At 37.5% G+C, this 21041-nt stretch overlaps 1 protein-coding gene and 1 non-coding gene across 2 annotated transcripts; both read right to left on the bottom strand.

Annotated features, from left to right (window-relative positions):
• Positions 1-264: 264 nt before the first annotated feature.
• Positions 265-11738, bottom strand: LOC126976076 (uncharacterized). The gene is made up of 10 exons (XM_050824250.1): positions 11668-11738; positions 9901-10118; positions 8999-9151; positions 8436-8646; positions 7323-7498; positions 6504-6756; positions 5326-5477; positions 2998-3157; positions 1286-1389; positions 265-404 (listed from the first exon to the last, which is right to left on the bottom strand). The coding sequence occupies exons 2-10, from the start codon at positions 9999-10001 to the stop codon at positions 329-331; spliced, it is 1386 nt and encodes a 461-aa protein (XP_050680207.1). The 5' UTR covers positions 10002-10118; positions 11668-11738; the 3' UTR covers positions 265-328.
• A 7958-nt stretch (positions 11739-19696) lies between these two features.
• Trnak-uuu (transfer RNA lysine (anticodon UUU)) lies at positions 19697-19769 on the bottom strand. Its single transcript has one exon. It is a non-coding gene; the product is annotated as a tRNA-Lys (tRNA).
• Positions 19770-21041: the final 1272 nt, after the last annotated feature.

Genomic DNA, 21041 nt, shown 5'->3' with positions numbered 1-21041 from the left:
TACAATATAATTCTCCTGCTCATGTGCATGTTAGTGAACTCTTCCTAACGGCTGGACCGATTTTACAAATTTAAGACGTGTGTACAGGACAACGTCTGTCGGGTCCACTAGAATATAATAATAAAAATGGTCTTTGTTTGAGGCCACTGATCGTATCAACATGAAACTACAACCATTCGATGCGAAATTTATCTTAGATGGTTTATGGATAATTATTTTTTGAATTCCAAAGTTCCTTCATTGATTTATTTCCTTTTAAAATTCACCCAGTGAAGCGGACAGGAACGGCTAGTAAATTTATATAGACATGTGCATTCACAAATTAAACCTAATTATTCGTACAATAACAATACATGTTGAGGTGAGGGTGATACTTGCTAATGCAACTTGGTTCTTGGTTGTATCTGAAAAAAAAAAAAAATGAATATCATTTAAGAAAAGTAACAGGCAGAACTGTTAACTTTCGACACTAGGACAGCAAGGGACGAGACGAGCAGGACATACAGCCGGTGACAATTGATACGCCCTGCCCATTACAATGCAGTGCCGCTCAGGAGCCGTGAAAAACTCAAAAACTCTGAGCGCCACTACAATTGTGCTCGTCACATTTAGACATAAGATGTTAAGTCTCATTTGTCCAGTAATTTCACTAGCTACGGCGCCCTTCAGACCAAACACAATAATGCTTACACATTATTGCTTCACGGCAGAAATAGACGCCGTTGTGGTACCCATAATCTAGCCGGTATCCTGTGCATAGGAGCCTCCCACCTGGTAAGACTAATATGTTACCGTACCAATATATATTTGGTTTTCGAATTCATAATATTATGTATTTATTTAAAGCTTTGTACCTAAGGTCGACAAAATGTTTAGGAAATCCCCCTGCGGTCTCTTAAGCATTATGATTCTGAATCATGATAATTTTAATTTCCCTACGAGAACGAATCAGAAATGAGGAGATCAGTAGGAGAACCAAAGTCATTAACATAGCCCAAATGATTGCGAAAGTGAAGTCACAGTGGGCAGGGCACATAGCTTGAAGGACAGATGGCCGTTGGGTCAATAAAGTCCTCGAATGGCGACTACGTTCCGGAAGACGCAGTGTTAGTAGGCCCCCCACACAAGATGGACTGACGATCTGGTAAAGATCGCCAGAATAGGTTGGATGAGGGCAGCGCTGGACCGATTGTTCGCGCCGTAGAGATTTTATCCAGCAGTTGACGTCTTTCTATAGTATGCTTAAAATATTTATGTGCAGGTTTCTTACAGGGAATTAACTTACGCGTTAGTCCTGGAGATATCCCGGGAGTCCAGATAGAATTTGTCTTCTTTAACAACGTAGCTCATGGAAGCTTCGTACACGCCGCTACCCGGGCCCACTGTTATCTGATAAGAAATGACAACATTACCATTACAGCTAGTCGCTTTTACTCTATTCCTCAGTCCATGTGTCATTACGATGGCGCCGCAGACGGCTTCGGTGACGTCTACACTCGCGCCTCTTCGGCAGCAGAAGCTCTTTCGGCGATTTGACGAAGAAAGGAAATTATATAGGGAGCCTCCTTTGCACAGGATGCCGGCTAGATTATGGGTACCGCAACGGCGCCTATTTCTGCCGTGAAGTAGTTATGTATAAGCATTACTGTGTTTCGGTCCGAAGGGCGCCGTAGCTAGTGAGTTTCAAGGTGACGAGCGCAGTTGTAGTGCTGCTCAGGATTTTTAGGGTTTTATAAGAATCCTGAGCGGCACTATATTGTAATGGGCAGGGCGAATCATTTACCATCAGCAGAACGTCCTGCTTGTCTCGTCCTTATTTTCATAAAAAAATATAGTTAATTGACTTGTTCCTGAATCCGCAAATCAAAATTTAAAAAAAAAAATTATTTGGTTCGTTAGTGAAAAAATGTCAGAGTGAATTCTTACGGTGCGCGTGCACACTTACAATAACCAGTGGGAGGTTCCTTCGCACAGGGTGCTTGCTAGATTATGGGTACCACAACGGATCCTTTTTATGCAGTTAGGCAGTAATATGTATGCATTACTATGTTTCGGTCTATAGGTAGCTAGTGAAATTACTGGGCAAATGAGACTATACATCTTATGTCTTAAGGTGACGAGCGCAATTGTAGTGCCGTTCACTTGTACAATTTTTGGGATTTTCAAGAATCCTGAGCGACACTGTAATGGGCAGAGCGTATCAATTTCCATCAGCTGAACGTCCTGCTCGTCTCGTCCCTTATTCTAATAAAAAAAACACTGACACCCAAACTCGATATCCTGACATAAGATGGTCAACTAGACCAATTGTAAAAAAAAGTGCGTTATAATATATTGTCATTGGTTGTATTTTATTTAATACCTTCTTTATAACAATATTGTTCATTCTACGAACGTAAAATAGCACGAGGCATAATTCTTTTTGGGGATTTTGTTTTGTCACGCGAAAAAAGTATGACTTTGCGTGCATAAGTACGCATTGTATTTATATGTATATCATTTTTGATTCTTATTAAAAATAACGCAATAACTTTGGCCATTGGCCCTATAAACTGAAACATAATGACGACACGTCTCAAATATCATAACCTCGTTCCTTCACTTGATTATTTATACGCGCTCCCATTTATTTTTGAGGCGCAACATACGCGCGCAGTTTTAGTAGTAGCTTCATAAAACAAATAAAATTTGCATTACATCTTATTATATTCCTCAAATAAGGCTTTTATTTTGATAAATAGTAGTGTACTGAAAAAAGCACGTACACTTTTCTAAAAAGGCAACACAACGCTCCTGTGACTCCTCTGGTGTTGCAAGAGAATGGCGGCGGTGATCACTTAATATCAGGTGACCCGTACGGTCGCTTGTGCTCACCTTCCATAAAAGAGGAATCCACAATCTCTCACCATGTACATTATTTTAATGCCTGAAATCGGTTGCTCTCCGGTCAGAATTGATCGATTCAATTCTTGTAGAAAAGTAAAAACATACTCTCACCTTGACCTGATAGTTCTCCTTTGCAGGCCGCAGTTTGTCTCCGAACTTCCCCTCATATTTATCAGCGTCTTTTGCCTCCATAAACGTCAACACGCCGTTGTTAACACGCTGTCGCATAACCCACTCTATACTGGTTAGAGTACGAATCGCACATTGTGATCTGAAAGTACAGAAGATATATTTAGGCCAAATATGCCTAAAGGGTTTTTATAAATAGTGAAACAGTCACCGCAATAATTAATTAATTTATTAATAAATTAAATATTGTGGGTGTACAAAGAGTTGCACTAATTCCTTCTCTTTCCCACCTGCACCCTCTCCCTCCCTCTTATGGAGTAGTGCGAGCGCAGCTGATCGTTGCGTTCCGCGAGGAGTAATTAGTATTGAACTTATCAACCGCCGTGATAACTCATTAATTCGTCTCCTTACGTGTGATCTCGTCAAGTGTCTTGTGATCCCTAGTTTTACTATTAATGAGACCAAGAAGAAAGAGTGGCCACTCAAAGAAAACGCCTACAAACTAAAAAGGGAAATTCGCAACCCGGCACGTGGTGGAAGAATCGCTGCTGCTCTGCTAAGTCCTCCTCTCATCTTTCCTTACACCGGCTTCCTAATTCAAATTTTCACCTAGATCCAGCGCATACAAGATACGTACGTTCCGGATTGAGACTACTTGATGCCCAAGCAAGCCAGGGTTATGGTCGTTATAACGAGTATATTCCAATAGACTTGGAGCTCTCCCGCAAGCTGGTAAAAATCCCAGGCCCTCCTTGGGCGTATGTAAAATAGCTCATGTAATAAATGGTTGTAACGAGAAGACGTAATCTTGGTAGGCCACCCACAAAAGGACACCTATGATACAAAGGGCTATGCCCGGAGTTTCCCTGCGAGATCTAATCACCGTATCATCGAAACTCGAGCATAGCCCAGATGGTTGCGACAATGAAATGGCAGTGCGTAGGGCACTCGGCTCGACGGACAGATGGCCGTTGGAGCAGTAAAATCATCGAATGGTGACGACGTACCGGAAGACGTAGTGATGGTAGCCCCCCACAAGATGGACCGGCGATCGCCGGAATAAGTTGGATGAGGGCAGCGCAGGACCGATCGTCATAGCGATCGATCATCATTCCGGCTGAAATAGAAATAAGGGGTCATGGCACTTTTAACAAGTATCTTTAAAAAAAAAGGTTTCACGAACAATCCCCTGTGCAGGGCCTGCATGGACGCAGAAGAGACGGCGGCACACATCATTCTGGAGTGTACACACCGGGTCAAATACCTAGGGTCACCGAGGACTCTCCCTTTGAACCTTGAAGAGTTGGGATGGCAAGATTGGCTGCCCAGCCCATCACGCTGAACCGGCGCGCAAAAAAAAAATAAGGTTATTAACCAGGTAGAATCAGTATAGATTAGGTCAAACCAGTTAATCCTGAAGTGTAACTACTTATTCATACTTCTTTGTCCCAAGGCCGACAGGAGAAATAATAAAAACTTCATCTGCAGTCCCCCTGAAAACGAGATCTGGAAAGCTCTTGAAACGTCGGGTTAACTAAAATAAAAATGTAACTTTACGCAAACATCTAATGTAAAACCGTTACAATTACACGCGTTTTAATCCTTTAAAAGTGATTTATTTAAAGGAGAAATAAGTTTAACCTAGTCTGTACCGGCTTAAACAAACGCCTAAAGGATAAACTGATTTGGCCTAGGAGAAACTACTTTATCCTAAAATCGGGTTTGGACGGTACCTAGCATATATAATATTATGCTGCCCTCGGACTTCATACTCTACGCAATATTTTAACTTGCTTTTAGACTAATCTGCAACCGTAGGCCCCGCTCGTATACCTTGGTCATCAATCATTACACTGTTGGCCGCATTATTTTGGTCTCTAACTCATATCAGCTATAGTCAATGTCGTTCTATACATAAAGACAAATTACATCGTATAGAAACAAAGCCGAAATATGGAACAAATTATACCATAATAAGGTTCGACTGCTATATCTATACATTGCCGCATTTACTCCAGCTGTTTAAAATATTCTTGGTGAATAAGCAGCAATGTACAACATTTATTCAGTTCAGGTTTGATTCGGACAGACAATTATTGACACTCCAATAAGGAGGGAAGTGTGCTTACATTGTCTTTAAGCACACTTTTTCGGTTCCGCTATCAGAATGCGAAAGAAATGTCCATGTATGTGTATAGTCAATTAGTCATTGGCTTTATTAAAGTTGTCTGCTACTAATACCCAGACATTTAGAGACCCACTTATATATTATTATAAGAGGTAGATGATAAAATATATTCTGTCAGTAACCTCATATATTCTGTGAGTGAATTAATATAATCCACAAGTGACTCAGCAGTTCTGTTGTATATCACGTCATTTTGTGGTACATTCTCCCAGGAAAGACATGAACACCAGTGGGGCTCAATACCCGCCTCACTGCACGAACGGTTTTTCGGAATCTGTAAGCAATATATGGAAATTAATATGAAAGACACTTCTGTTTTTATGGAAGAAACTTGTTAATTCAATTCATTTATTTATTAAGGAAACAAACAGATACATACACTGTAGTAAAAAAAGCAGTTAAGAAAATATAAAAATTACACAATATTGGATAATCCTAGAATAGTTTCACTGAGAACACAAAAGATAATACAATTAAACAGAAATGACAACAGAACGTTAAGATAAGTAAACAATAGAATATTTAGGCGAATACACAATATTATATAAATCAAAACACCGACAGACATACCAGTGGGTATAATAATGAATAAAGATACAAGGTGTAAGGTAAGGACAGTAATTGTTGTTTTAACTTATTCTTAAATGAAACAGTAGAAGAGTGTGAAAACAGATCGACATTAATGTGTGAATCCAATGAAGAACACATTCTGTGAAGAGGCGCGCGAAACCCAATATAGGTTCTTGGAGTTGGTACGTTGAAAGTGCTGTGCATACAATTGGATGTACTGACTATAAAAACACACTTTAAAAAGACCTGCATTCCAGTAGAAGCCAATTAACAAAACGAATGACGAGATTCTATAGCGCGTAAGTTGCATGCAGTTATCAACACCTTCACTCAAAGCAGAGGACGTGCCCTGCTTGGACCCTCTGAGGATCCTACGCTTCTTAAAAGTAATAGGTCTTGAGAATACAATTTAAATCCCGGCACACGTTTCCTAGTCAGTAGCATCGATTTTTTTCCACAGCTCATTGTTTTTTAGACATAGGAAGACGAGGGTAGGATCTAAATCCCCTACTCATAATAATAAAAAAGAGTTCAGTTAGGCGATAGTGCTGCCACCAATTATATTTGATGATCATAATGGTGAGTGTGTCGATAAATTTAAACAATGCTTCGTTCACCATTTTAACCCAATAATTAAATTTAAAATTTTGCTAAAACATTTAGCAGTCTTGGTATCGGTGTAAAGCTCAGACCTACTGCCGTATTTGAAGTACCATTTGATACATCTTACTTCTTCTAGCAACGTCAACCCCCTAGTCAGATCAGCGCCATTGATCCTGTAGGGGTTCCAGTATTTCCTCAGATCCATGGCGTCTAGAATAGTCGCGTGTATGTCATGCGCCGTGGTCAGTACGTCCACGTTTGCTTCTAGGCTGGCCTGAGCGTGGGGATGTCGTCTCCGTAGCGCGTCGGGCAGACGGATGGCCATCAGTGGCAGCCGCTCTTCCAGTCTACCTTGCAATGTGGCTCGCACTTTGGCGTATCTGGGGACATATAACTAGTTAGACTTCAGTGAAAACTTCGAGCGTGTCTCCCTTAGTCGGCTAGAGGTAAGTCACCCGGACACAAAATAAACAGCGCGGAAAGAAATCTTCACTTAAGATTATTTTATGAAAATAAGGAATGAGACGAGCAGGGCGTTCAGCTGATGGTAATTGATAAGCCCTACCCATTACAATGCAGTGCCGCTCAGGATTCTTCTAAATCCCTAAAATTCTGAGTGACACTACAATTGCCCTCGTCACCGTGAGACATAATATGTTCAGTCTCATTTGCCCAGTAATTTCACTAGCTACAGCGCCCTTCAGACTGAAAGACAGTAATGTTTACACACTACTGCTTCACGGCACAAATAGGCGCCGTTGTGGTACCCATAATCTAGCCGGCATCCTGTGCAAAGGAGCCTCTCACTGGTAAAATTATAGATACAACTACTAACTATAAATATACTTACATTAGAAGATATTACTTGTCTCGTTAGCATTAAATATGAAACAGAAAATGCGCGGATTACTTATTAAGATAAGAGTTGAAGTCAAAACATCATCACCTGGGTTCATGATCACCAAACACCAGCAGCATGGTATCCTCTCCCCTTCCCATCCTTAGAAAGTTCCTCAAGAAGCCTACGGTGTCTTCAGCAGCCGTGGTGATGTAGTTGAAATCATCGTGAGTGATGTCAGCTACGAAAGTAAGACAAAACTTCTTGCCATCCAGCCTAAAGAACTGAAATATAAGAAAACAAACAAAACAAATATTATTACTATATTTATAATACTATAATTACATTAAATAAAAGCTATCATTACGGGGAAGTGTACCAAGAATACTGGCAGCATTTCTGCGTTTGATAGCTAAGCTGATCCGTTGACCAAAATAGCTGCCAGCGCTTGGGTTACCAGTAGCCCTATTAAGGCTTGTAAACACATACTACCATGTGTCTCGACACAAAACGGCACAAAGATGTAAGAATCACTGAGAGACACCACATATTTGCGACGCATGCTGTCATCGGCATTCGAAGCAGCAAGATATAATTATCAGACCCAAAACAGAATCACTTTTATCGTAGCCTCGTAGTATCGTAGAAATGATATTTCGTAAGATGAATTGGGAGGAATATGGCATGAGAATAAATGGAGAACACCTAAACCAGGCTTCGCTGACGACTTGATATTATTTTGTGGTAGAATTCATTGCATTCCTTTTAGCACACCAACGCTACTGGGCAGCTACTAGACTACAACAGATTGATCCGAAATGATATTATGGAAAATTGATTTATTCAAGTGAATTATCTATGTTTTTATGATTACGATTAAGTAACTCTACTCGTACGTTCATTTAAAAGCGTAGCTCAACGCTCTTTATACAGGCTATTTTGGGGCAAAATGTTGTGGTAAGAAACAATAAAATTTACATGAGAACTAATACGACAAGAAAGAGAGAAGAATTTACGTGAAGAGACAGTAAAGTACTCGAATGTGACCACGTTCCGGAAGACGTATTGGTAGGCCCTCAACAAGATGGACTAACGATCTAGTCAAGATAGGAATAAGTTGGAATAGGACAGCGCAGGACCGATCGTCATCACGATCTTTGGGGGAGGCCTTTGTCCAGCGGTGGACGTCTTCCGGCTGAAATGATGATAATGAATACTAACATTCTCAGTAAGGTTATACATAAGCTTGTATACAGGAGTGTCCCCCACACAATACCGTTGACTGGGATTCAGCCACCATTTTGTGCCCCTCTTTGAATCCTCCATGAGTAAGGGCCTCAAGTAATGGTCGGATGGCTGCGTCTTGAACCCTCTGAAGCGGTATTGGAACGTGCCTACCCACGGCATATCTTCGTAATATGCCGTTCGGTAACTGAAAAATGAGGGTACTATGATATTGCAATCAATATTGTCTTATGTCTGATCTAATTAAGGCATGATACATAATCTTCGTATATAAGGCCCAACCCGAATTATAATTTTGAAAATAAATGCCACAAAGCAACTTAATAGTGTTATAGTTTAATAAATTACGATTATGAGAATTTTTCAATTTGTTTTTCTGAAAGTATCACTAGATGGCGGTGCTCCTAAGATTCATATTCATACAAACTTAAGTCTGTCCAAAAATATATTATATAACCTATTTAATGACAAAACGGATTATTTTGAAGCGCAGAAAATGCCAAACAAATGCTCCATGAATTTAATTTGGTAGCACTCACCCATCTTCCGCCAATTTGTAAAATATAAACGGCAAGTTTTCTAATTTAACGTAAGTTTTGGCAACCTTCCTAACATCTGGCAACTCCAGTTCAGTCTTGCCAGTTAGTATAGGAAGCAGAGCAGCCGTCGTTGCATCACCTACTATGTTGTACCTGAAATATAACCGACGCCTTAAGTTATTATGACGACTACTTAAATTCGTCTCATGTCTAATTTTAATACATTAATAAGTACTGTAAGGAATTCGAATATGTCCTATTTGAATGCAGGATCAAACTTATGCTATTTCTCTCTAATATAAACAATTTGTTATGTCTTTAAAGTGATAATCCTCACTTCTGGGATCAATACACAAATAAAAATTGAAAACAAAATTTTATGAATGATGCGGGACTCGAACCCACGACCTCTCGCGTTCCATGCGAACGCTCTTTCCAACTGAGCCAACCGTTCGAGTGACGTATCGTCATAAAATCTTGTAGGCTTTGGTCAACTCTCAGGGTGTGGCTTCATCTACAGAATCTACTTTTTGTTGTCAAATTTTATTTATGTATTAATCCCAGAAGTGAGGGTTATCACTTTAAAACATAACAAATTGTTTAGATTAGCAAGAGCGACATCTCAACTAAATTTCCTAATATGCAAATATTGGGGTTGAGCAGGCTATCAACTGTAAAGTAGATTATTATATAGATATAATGTTGTTTATTACTTATTTGTGGCCTGATCTATTACAGGCATGATGTTTTCATGAAAAAATGTTTTCTATATCATATGCTGCTGGAGAAAGGTCTCCCCCAAAGATTCCCACGACGATTGGTAGTGCGCTGCCCTCATCCGACGTATTCCGGGGCCTAAATGGTTTCATATGGAGTAAAAAATGGTCCCATGAGCATCTTACCCATGCAATACAGTAGCTCCCAACTCCTCAGTGAGAACTTTGAAGCTCTTCGGCATCCTCCGTATAAAGCCATTCCTGGACGTGGAATCAAAACACACCATTAGAATGTTGTATGTCTTCTCTCTGCCCGGTCGTGGGGTCTTCGGGAAGACTGTCTTGCGGTGACCCGCACCATAGCCTCTCCATCGTGTGGGAATAAATCTATAAAGTAGGGTCTACTGAAATAAAATTATAATGTCTCTTCATAATATTGAAACACTTTTATTCAAATTCTTGCCCAAAACCAGGCATTGTCTGTACGGGTAGTATTTTTGCCATTTTAAGGCGGTTTTTAGTGATTTGGGTTATATACTATACAAGCCGTTCCCGCCCGCTTCACTGGATGAATTTAAAAAGGAAATAAATTAAATTTTATTAATCTTAAAAAATCTAGGATAAATTTCGCATAAAATGGTGGTAGTTTCATGGCGATAGGCGTGATTGAGTCTCAAACAAAGACCATTTTCATTATCTTAATATTATATATAAATTACGTGACACGTTGTTTGTCCGCGATGGACTCCTAAACTAATGAATAGATTTTAATGGAGATAATTAATTCATGGAGTGCAGTTTGGTCCAACTTGAGAGATAGGATAGTTTTTATTACGATTTGGGACCCATAATTATTTTTATCTTTAATTTTTTTTTTTTGTATGGACATTTTTCTATGAGAGAATTTAGTGACGCACGGTTTGACAGTTTGGCTGTGAAACAATTTCATTATAACAGGTAGCATATTTTACGAAATAATTCTTGATGTTTTGAAATATTATTGTCAAATTCCTATAAAACAGTATTTCGTTTATTATCTACAGAACAACATCTGTCCGATCAGCTAGTATATATATATATATATATATATATATATTTGGACTAGATATATAGGCGAATTAAATATGATTATATTTGCGCAAAGCGTTTAGCGTCTACTCTTGACAGTGGTTAACACTTTTCCGCCTGTCGCCATCAAGAGCCCCTGATTACTGCGCACTGTGATGATTGTAATAATAATTCCTCTTGTTTTATCAAACAAAATACTAATAAAATCCGTATACTAAAAGATCGGCAATTGTATTATCTATTAGAATGTAGAAGTTTAATAAAAATATACCTAATGCGTTTTGTCTGATCATCTTGCCCGCGTTATACATGGCTTTTAAAATAAATTATACTATGATTTATAATAAAAATTAGATATTCATATATATGAAATTATTCGGAGAATACTTTTGTTTAATATTTAACATTATTCAAACAATACATAAAAGCCGTTAGATGTGATATTACATTTAAAATCATAATATATCTGCCCCGTACAGGCACACTAAGGGGTTCTTGTAACGCGTCCGCATGGTGGCTGTAATTCAAAATTCGACTTAAAACATACTAATAACTAATATAATATACTAATACCGGAAGCCGGTTAGATTATGGGTACCACACGGCGCCTATTTCTGCCGTGAAGCAGTAATGTGTAAGCATTCCTGTGTTTCGGTCTGAAGGGCGTCTAGTATGTCTAAAGGTGACGAGCGCAATTTGTGCCTCTCAGAATTTTTGGGTTTTTCAATAATCCTGAGCGGCACTGCAATGTAATTTGTAGGGCGTATCAATTACCACCAGCTGAACGCCCTGCTCGTCTCGTCCCTTATTTTCGTAAAAAAAGGCAAATAATATTGTATATACAACAAATTATTTGATTACAAGCTTTCAAATATATATATTCACCTATTCTCCGGAGTTCCAATACAAGATATCTTAACAAAATCACTCTTGGAGAGAACGTAGGTGTTAGTACCGTATACCTCGACCGGATGACTAATGGTGTATTTGTTGTCATTCTGGTACAAGATGTCACGGTACGTACATATAACTCTTCTCATCTTTTGCAAAATTTTCGAAATCACTTTGCATTCCGAAAGCTGAAATTATAAAAATTCAATTTTTCTGTTATACTTATTCAACAAATTAAATTTTGTAACCAAAATTTATCCGAGCGCTCTTTCCAACCGTTCGAGTACACATAGATCGTAAATCTTAGTATATCTTGTTCAACCCTCAGTTTATCACAACCAGTCGCTCAGTTTGAAAGAACGGACGAAACGTGAGAGGTCGTGGGTTCGAGTCCCGTATCGTTCATAAATTTTGCTTACAAATTTAATTTGTAAGCAAAAAGTAAGATAAATGACAGAACTAGAGAATATCACTTTAAAATAACAAATTGTTTATACTTGTTCAATTCAAAACGAGATGAGATGTATTAGAAGTCTCTTCTGTGAAAAGTCGATGGTTGGAGGTAAGCTCCATATGTGAGGTTTCAAATACCATAATCATCAATATATATATGGCAGTTTTCATAAAAAAAAGTAAGTGTGTACTTATGTATGCACGGAATAATTTATAATACTTTTGTAAAAGAAATATTTTTATTTTCTATGTCTTTTTTATTTTTATTTACTTATAAACCATCGATAGAATTACAAGTGACACATTAATAAACAAGGTGCTAAGGATACATATAATTACCTATATTTATAGGCAGTTACAGCAAGTTAGTAATAAAGACAAGACGTACAAAAGGTTAAAATCTTAATGTTAACTATTAACGGCCGTTGCCAATATACTATCTACAGATAGAGATAAATTACTACCTTCTACTGTCAATAATTAGCTGTCAATAATCTGAAGCTGTCCCAATATACCCGATAAGTCATTCTTATCGCCTTATATTGGGACGCGTGAATTGCATTTTCCATACAAACTTCTATCGTTGGTAAGCTAAGCGTCGTCCCACTGACAGACAGCGTGTACGGATAAGGTGAGTTACCGTCGATAAGTTTATTGGAACAGAAAAGTCAACGATACTTACGATTTTTATCTCAAGTAAGAGATAGACTGAATATTAGGAACGGCCGTTAAATAATATATATGACATATATATAAAATAACCTTACAGACGGCGCAGACAGACGGGCGAACGAAACCCTAAAGATACGACAACGTCTATCGGGAGCGCTAGTATTAAAAAATACTTGTATTGAGATACTCACATTGCATTTCACCCAATCTTCTCCATGACACACAACTTTGGGCATATCCACGTCAAACTGGGTCACCTCTCTGGAGAATGGGTCCAGTTTTGGTATCTCACAGCCTCTACCCTTGTCATCTTTCAATATCTCCTCTAACCTTTTTTCCAAAGACCTAGAAATTGTAGCAGAAAAATTCTTCGTATCAACATGGATTGAAGATGAACTAAAATAACGAGGGAAAATTTTTCTACTCCTTAAGATTTCTTAAGAGATTCTTTCGTTTTTGTCTGTTTTCTTCTTAGTTATTAGCCTTGTATCAATATTTTTAAAGATTATATCATGTCTGTGTTAGAACCACTTTGTACCCAAAAAACTGTCATACTATGCGCTTAGATAAGATCTCGATGTTCCAGTGGTCCGCAGGAGTCAGGATATAGTCCGCGGACCGCGAGCCAATTTCAATACGTGCACGCTGCACATTGTGAAGAATTATTGATTTCACGAGAACTGGAAACAACTTCAAAACGTATCGACGTTATGAACACAATATCGGAATATTTTCAGAAACATTACTTTAGCTGGGAGAAACTCGTTGGTTTCTGTACGGATGGCGCTCTGGTCAGCAATGTTGGGACACGCTCTGGTGACAACAGGCAACAGAAGAATTCTAAGGCATCAACAACGCTATGTATCATCCACCGTCAGGCGTTAGCTTCGAAGACTCTTCCGGATTCCTTAAGAATACAATGCAAATGCAATGCAAGTTTTTTTGATCAAAGTTTAATTTCGGATTGATTCAGTTTATTTTTCTTGTACATCGTGGTCCCTGCTAACAATAGAAAAATCGAAGTGGTCCATGGCCAAGAAAAGGTTGGGAACCGCTCTCTAGATATAGCCTCTTACTGCTAGACAACCGATGAAAACAGGCCAAGTTTATAACTTTAGTGTGCGTGACAATTTATATCTTACACTCGCCATTTGTATGACACTTTGTGTTAGTGTGCGTGCAAAGCTGAAAATAGAGGTTTACTGTCAACCTCAACTTTTTTCAACGTTTTCACAGCTGTCCCAGTCTATATAGACGTATAAATGACGATTACTTTAAAAAAATTAACTATATACCAAAATATTTGCATGTTGGTAAAGACGAACATGTGCCTAGACTTAAATATGTAAAATCTTTAGCTATAAATGTTTCTTGCAGATAAAGAACTTCGACTGTGTCTCTTTTGTTTTTTTATATTCTTGGTTATGTTATTAATATATATTAATATTAGTTAAAACAGTGTTACTTAAAAATACTTTTAAATTGCTTGAATGTGTTCAAATATCTGTTCATACTATTTGATCTTCATTATTTATTCCACGTTTACAGTTACAAGTTACGAACACTGTATTATTGAAAGTGACAGAAAGAGAGATTGAATACATCTTTCATAACGGACGATTTACTATCTCCCTCGCACCTATCAAATAGCTACAACTCAAAAAAAAAAATTGCCGTGTCGTTTGGCACACTACGCCCTGACCAAGTTCTGACTCTCATTTTGTTTAAGATAGTTTATTTTGCATGGTCTTATAGCGTGTTTCAATCGTTTTCTTATATATTCTCTCATATCATCCTAACTATAAGCAATCTATTAACGCACGTAAAATAAATGCGCTAAAATAGACACTGCGCGCGCGACAAAACGACGCCGAACTATGGATGTTGGCTTGTTTGTCAATATTTGGTAGGTGGCATAATTATTTATAAAAATCTTTAAAAATCTCTTTTGTACTTATTCCATAGAATATCTATGTTTTTTTTATGGAATAGGAGGACAAACGAGCGTACGGGTCACCTGTTGTTAAGTGATCACCGCCGCCCACAATCTCTTGTCACACCAGAAGAATCACAGGAGCGTTGTCGTGAATATTTGTGCTAATACGGTATTTATTACACAGCTAGTTGAAATACGCTTGGTAAATGATAATACTATCTCTAATTAACACATTAACACTGCCTATAACTGTTAATTCTACTGCCACTGAATTTTTTTTATGACAATATGGAACGAGTTGAGCGGGACGTTCAGCTGATGGTAATTGATACGCTTTACCCATTTCAATGCAGTGCCGCTCAGAATTCTTGAAAAACCCAAAAATTCTGAGCGGCATTACAATTGCGCTCGTCTCCTTGAAACATAAGAAGTCTCGTTCGCCCAGTAATATCACTAGCTACGGCGCCCTTCAGACCGAAACACAGTAATGTATACACATGACTGCTTCACGGCAGAAACAGGCGCCGTTGTGGTACCCATAATCTAGCCGACATCCTGTGCAAAGGAGCCTCCTACTGGTAAAATATGAATGTTGAATACTTACTCAATCACACGCTTTCTGAAAACAAAATACAATAAATCAGAAGAATATATTTTTGGGTTTCAGGGTCTCGGAAAAAAGAACGCTTTTAATTACTTAATTGTCCCTTGTTGCTAGGAGTCATCAAGTTAAAATTCTTAAAGTGATTTTCATTATTATAACACTAGAAATAAGGGATTGCTTGTAACTAATTCTAGTAGGCTTCATAAGATACATAATAGCTGTAAAGATAAATGTATACACTTCTAAAATAATGTCCCAGCCACTGTTCAGGCATTATCTATAAATAAATTTAAATGTTTTATAAAAAAATGGCTCTGTCGTAAATCCTATTACTCCACTGCTGAATATCTAAATGATCGGACAGCCTGGGACTAGATTGTAATTATTTTATAGCGATAGAAATGACTGTACAATATTGTATATTTTTATTGAAAAGAACGCAAAAAAGAATGCTGGGAGAGTTTCTTGCGCCGCTTCTTCTCTCTCAGAGCGCCATTTGTTTCCGAAGCGGTAGTAGTATCTAGTAGTTATTAGAAATGACATCAAAAAGAATTCTAAAGGAATCAATTTTGAGAAAATAAATGCCTTTTATGCCTTTTTATGCCCTTCAAAACTAACACTGGTTGTCCCTTGAAACTTTAATTACCCTTATAGCCTTAGCATATGGTCTGATTTGGTCCGACCGAACTATCGAACATGGTCACATACCGGTACCATATACGATGGTATGATGATAAAATGTAGTAATAATAATAATTTTATTAAGGCTATTTATTCTTTGGTACTTGTAAGGTAAAAGCAATTGGACGTAATTCCAGAAAAGCGTTCCAAACCACAATAATGTTGAAATTGAGTTAAGAACACAAAACTGGTCACGTGATTCATATTAACGGACTGACAAAAAAAGGCAGCACTACTGTCACTCTTTAAATGACATCATGACTTAGTAGCCCAACCCATATGTATACCCATATGTAGGAATACAATTGAGGAGACTTCAAACACGAATTCCTAAAAATGTGATGTTTGTGGCTTGGAACGTTTTTCATGAATTACGTCCAGTTAACAGTGGCTATCACAATAGATTACATTGGTCGCAGTGAAACAGGGCTGCACAGAACTATACCAAAACCACTTTACAAGCCATAACCATAAGGTCAAAGCTATAAATACATGAATTGCATGCAAACCGCATAAGTCTTCGCCTGTGCGGTACAGGAGTGTGGGGATTGGGCCTATTCAACTATTCAAATTTATAAACAATGTGTTATTTTTTTAAGGTGATAACTTTCACTTTTGGGATTAATGAACGATGCGTGTCTCAAACCCGCGACCTCTCACGTTCCGTGAGAGCGCTCCACTACTTCCACTGAACATATTAGAAAATTGACTTCAAATTCTTGCAAATCTAAACAATTTGTTATGAGGTACACATAAGTCTCAAGCCGAGAGTAACGGGCCGGCGAATGCCAGAAACGAAATCTAGATGTTTTCCTTTCTTTCCTCCCCCATAAAAATGTCCCAACCCTTATAAATATCATAATTTGAGGTTAGCTTATAATGCTTTTTCTCTGGAACGGTGCATTACCTTGTAATAAGAATGGTAGCATTATGATCGTGGGCTTTTTTTTAAGCAAGTATTTAAAAGTTACATAGTGTCTTTCACCACTCACCTCCTGGTAATATCTTCTCCAAGGCCGCTATATAATCTGCTATATCTAAAGTAATACAATATTGAGACCACCAAGACTATATAAAGCGCAAAATGAAGTCTTCTAGACAGAAACCACATTTTGTGCATTACTTATCTGAAAGTATATGTAGAAGTTTTAATAATTTTACAAATACATTCTATGCATAGTAACGCATGAAAAATACTCAAACCTTACTGACATAAGTCGAAAAATGAACCCAAAGAGGATGTAAATACTACGTAATAAGTGACGGGACTGCCTAAGTAAAAATTGAAATTTAGTTTAGTATGAAACGTGCAGTCATTTGACATAAGTTTGAAATAGTAGTAATTACAGTATGGCTATTGGCGACGAAGTATAATCTGGCTCAGTTTGAATGCGAACAGTTGCTTAAAACGTAGTGGATTTCGGTAATCTCCGTTTTTACAAGATTATAGCCGTCATCTGTCAATCTATCAATGACTGCACGTTGCATACAATTGAGTGAATCGCTTTTTTCTTAGAGAGTTTCGCTAGGCTTTTTTGATCTACTGACGTCCAGATCACTTCAAGACGTTAGATTTATTATACTTGATAATTTGTTTACGTGACAATGAACGATGTCAATTCAATATTTCCATTACTTATACCATAGATAATTAAAACATTTAGATAGTTAAATAAAACACTAACAAAACATAAAGGATTAAAATGCGTGGCAAGAAAACTGTAACGTGATCTAGAAAGGTTTTTTTATGAAAATACGAGACGACAAGACGTTTAGCTGATGGTAGTTGATACGCCCTGCCCATTACAACGCAGTGCCGCTCAGGATTCTTGAAAAATAAAAATTCTGAGCTGTTGTTAATGATGTTAAGTCTCATTTGCCCTGTAATTTCACTAGCTACGGCTTCAATTTTACAATAAAATACCAGGCAGTATACTTACAATTTCAAAGAATAATTGAGCACAAATTCAAAGAATAATTATATTAATGCTTCTCTAACAAATAAGGCTTACTTTAGTATAGTAGATTATATAGAGGATAATAATGCATAGTTTTTGTCTGGTTCTGCGCAGGCCACATAAAATTGTATAATTATTATTTTGGGTTGGACTTAGTATCCCATACCACGAATTAGGAGGTAAAAAATATTGTAGTTGATAGAGCTTTAGTCCACTCTTATTACAAGGTAATACACCGTTTTCAAGAAAATAACGAAAAAATTCTAACCTAAAACGGATAAATCACGTAAATAAAACAACAAAACATGAGCGCTGGCATGGCGGCGGGAAGTTAAAAACTTGCTAATAACAGTTAATTGCTAATAAGAATTATAAATGAAAAACAGTAAAATTAAACGTAAAAAATAGACTGGGACAGTCTTGACGGCTTCATCAATAATAATTTTAGACTAAAAAGGGCTAGAACCCAGAGTTGTAAAGTCAGTAAAAAAAATAACAATTTTTCTTTTATTTCCTATATTGCTTATTCCGTTTTTCTATATTGTTTATCGCAGTTGAGTGAATGTTCCTGTGTTCTGTGTCTAATTGTAAGCGTTTCCCTTTCTTTCTTTTTTTCCTCATAAACATGTCCCGATCCTTAAAAATGTCATAATTTGAGGTTAGGCTATAATGCTTTTTTCAGGAACGGTGCATTACCTTGTGTTTTTTTCTCAGGAACGGTGCATTACCTTATTCTTTTTTCTCAGGAACAGTGCATTACCTTGTAATAAGAGTGGTAGCATTATAATCGTGGACTAAAGCTCTATCAATTACAATATTTTTGACCTCGAAATTATTTCTACATAATACCACGTTTTAACCATTATTGTAAATAGGCTAAGCAGTTATGTGATTTAAAGGGTGGGCTGGGAATTTCTTATCAGTTCTTCTCCCCATATCAAAGCCCCTTTTAGCTTCATGACGTTTACCAAGTGTTGTTGCAATATGTTATATTATTATCACTCCGTATGGCAAATAAATATATTTCTATTTGTCATCTTATTCCATAAAATATCCAAGGCATATTAAGGTTTGTAGCGTGTATTGTCATGTTGGAATTTGACAGCAGGAATCAGGCAGACATTCTAATGGTTAGGATGATAATTGTGGCACTTTTCCAAAATTCCAACAAAAAAAAAAGATGTGCGCCCGAACTTCAGAAATCAAATTGAAAGAATAGTTAAAAATGAATAACTAATTAGAATCTTTGTTTCTCAGGAGGTAAAAAACGAACTTTATTCTAGCTACCTATACTTAGTGGATTAACTACAGCTGTTAAATATGATGGCAATACAACGTTTGCTGGGTCAGCTAGTTTTGAATAAAAATATTTGAATTTGAACTTGAATGTGGGCGGCGGTGATCACTTAACATCAGGTGACCCGAACGCTATGTTTACAATTATTTTATAGAATTTCCTATATTATCGATAAAAGAAAATGTAAAACCTCCTTCTTGCCTTCTCCAAGCAACTCAACATTAACGGAATGAATGCTAGTTTATCACTAAGAAAGACGAAATAAACAAAAAAAAAAGATTTAAAATTACTGATTGAGCAAAAACAACTTTTGGTTATAATTATTATATGCAGCAAATGCAACATTTTTGAGCTAGAGAAGTGGAGACTTAATTTAAATTTGAAATACATTTATCGATCAAAATATGTTTACAAAATAGTATCGCCCGAACAGGGACTTGAACCCTGGACCCTTGGATTAAAAGTCCAATGCTCTACCGACTGAGCTATCCGGGCTTCGGAATGTAATTCGAAACTACAGTTATTATTTTTATAGAACACCACTTAATTGTATGAACCCATTACTCAAGTTATACTTAAGTCTGTGCCAGGTATAGTTATTTTATTGTAAAAAGCTTTTTTTATAGCACCATCATGTTTTCGTATTCAAATCAAATCAATCAAATCAAAATCAGTTTATTCAAGTAGGTCGCGAAAATGACACTTATGAATGTAAAAAAAAAAATCTTATTGAATCTACCGCTACTTCGTAAAGGGTTGAGCTAATTAGAAGAAGTAGCAAGAAACTCATTGCCACTCTTTTATATCAAGATTTACAGATTATTTCAATTACAATATAATATGTAAAATGTAAAATGATGCAACAAATACACTCAAACGTCAAATAGTCAATGTCTTACACGAGTAAGTCAAAAAAAATAAATGTAAATTAAAACAAAAGTTATTGAGTACACTAGCTGCATCATCCACATACACCATAAATCAATAAAGGTATTCTGTGAGCATTTTATGAGCGATTATAAATAAATAAACATGTATATATCCAAACATATATATATATACACAATAACTTTTAGGAATCTGAAACCGTGTCCCCGGCAACAGGATTATACCGCCACCACAAGCAGCGCCCGTTCACGAGCATGACGCATGAGCCAGCCAACGCCTTCCTCAACCATATTTAAGGGAAGGGGAGGACCCGTCCCATGTCGCCGCCACAAGCAGTGACATTTAAGCGAGCATGATGAAACCTGTTACGAGAACTCAGCAAACAACAATAAAATAATCCTAATATATAAATGTGACAATTGGGCAGGAAGTTCGTACAAATGTATGAACTGAGTATTGGTATGAAAATTCAAACCGGATGTGGTTAAGCAGTCAGAAAAGTTATGATTCTTTCTTAGTTTTCATAAGTATTTATTATTTTGAAAGAATAAGAATTTTGTTTTGAATTTTGTGTATGTTGCCAGTGATGACTTTCGGTCGCTAAGTATGGGCCTTATGAGAAAGCTCATTGTCGCTCAGAGGGCAATGGAGAGGACTATGCTCTCCATTGCCCTCTGCCCCTGCGAGATTGCGAAACTGAAGTGGCAGTGGGCAGGACACACAGTTTGACGAACTGTTGGGGCAGTCGCTAATGGCGACCACGTACCGAAAGTCGCAGTGTTGTTAGGCCACCCACAAGATGGACCGACGATCTGGTCAAGATTGCCGCAATACATTGGATGAGGGCAGCGCAGGAGTCGTGGAAATCTTTGGGTGAGG

The sequence above is a fragment of the Leptidea sinapis genome, chromosome 2 (genome assembly GCF_905404315.1).
Source record: "Leptidea sinapis chromosome 2, ilLepSina1.1, whole genome shotgun sequence".
NCBI lineage: Eukaryota > Metazoa > Arthropoda > Insecta > Lepidoptera > Pieridae > Leptidea > Leptidea sinapis.
Note: the sequence above shows the minus strand (reverse complement) of the source record. Positions and strands in the feature narration are given on the sequence as shown.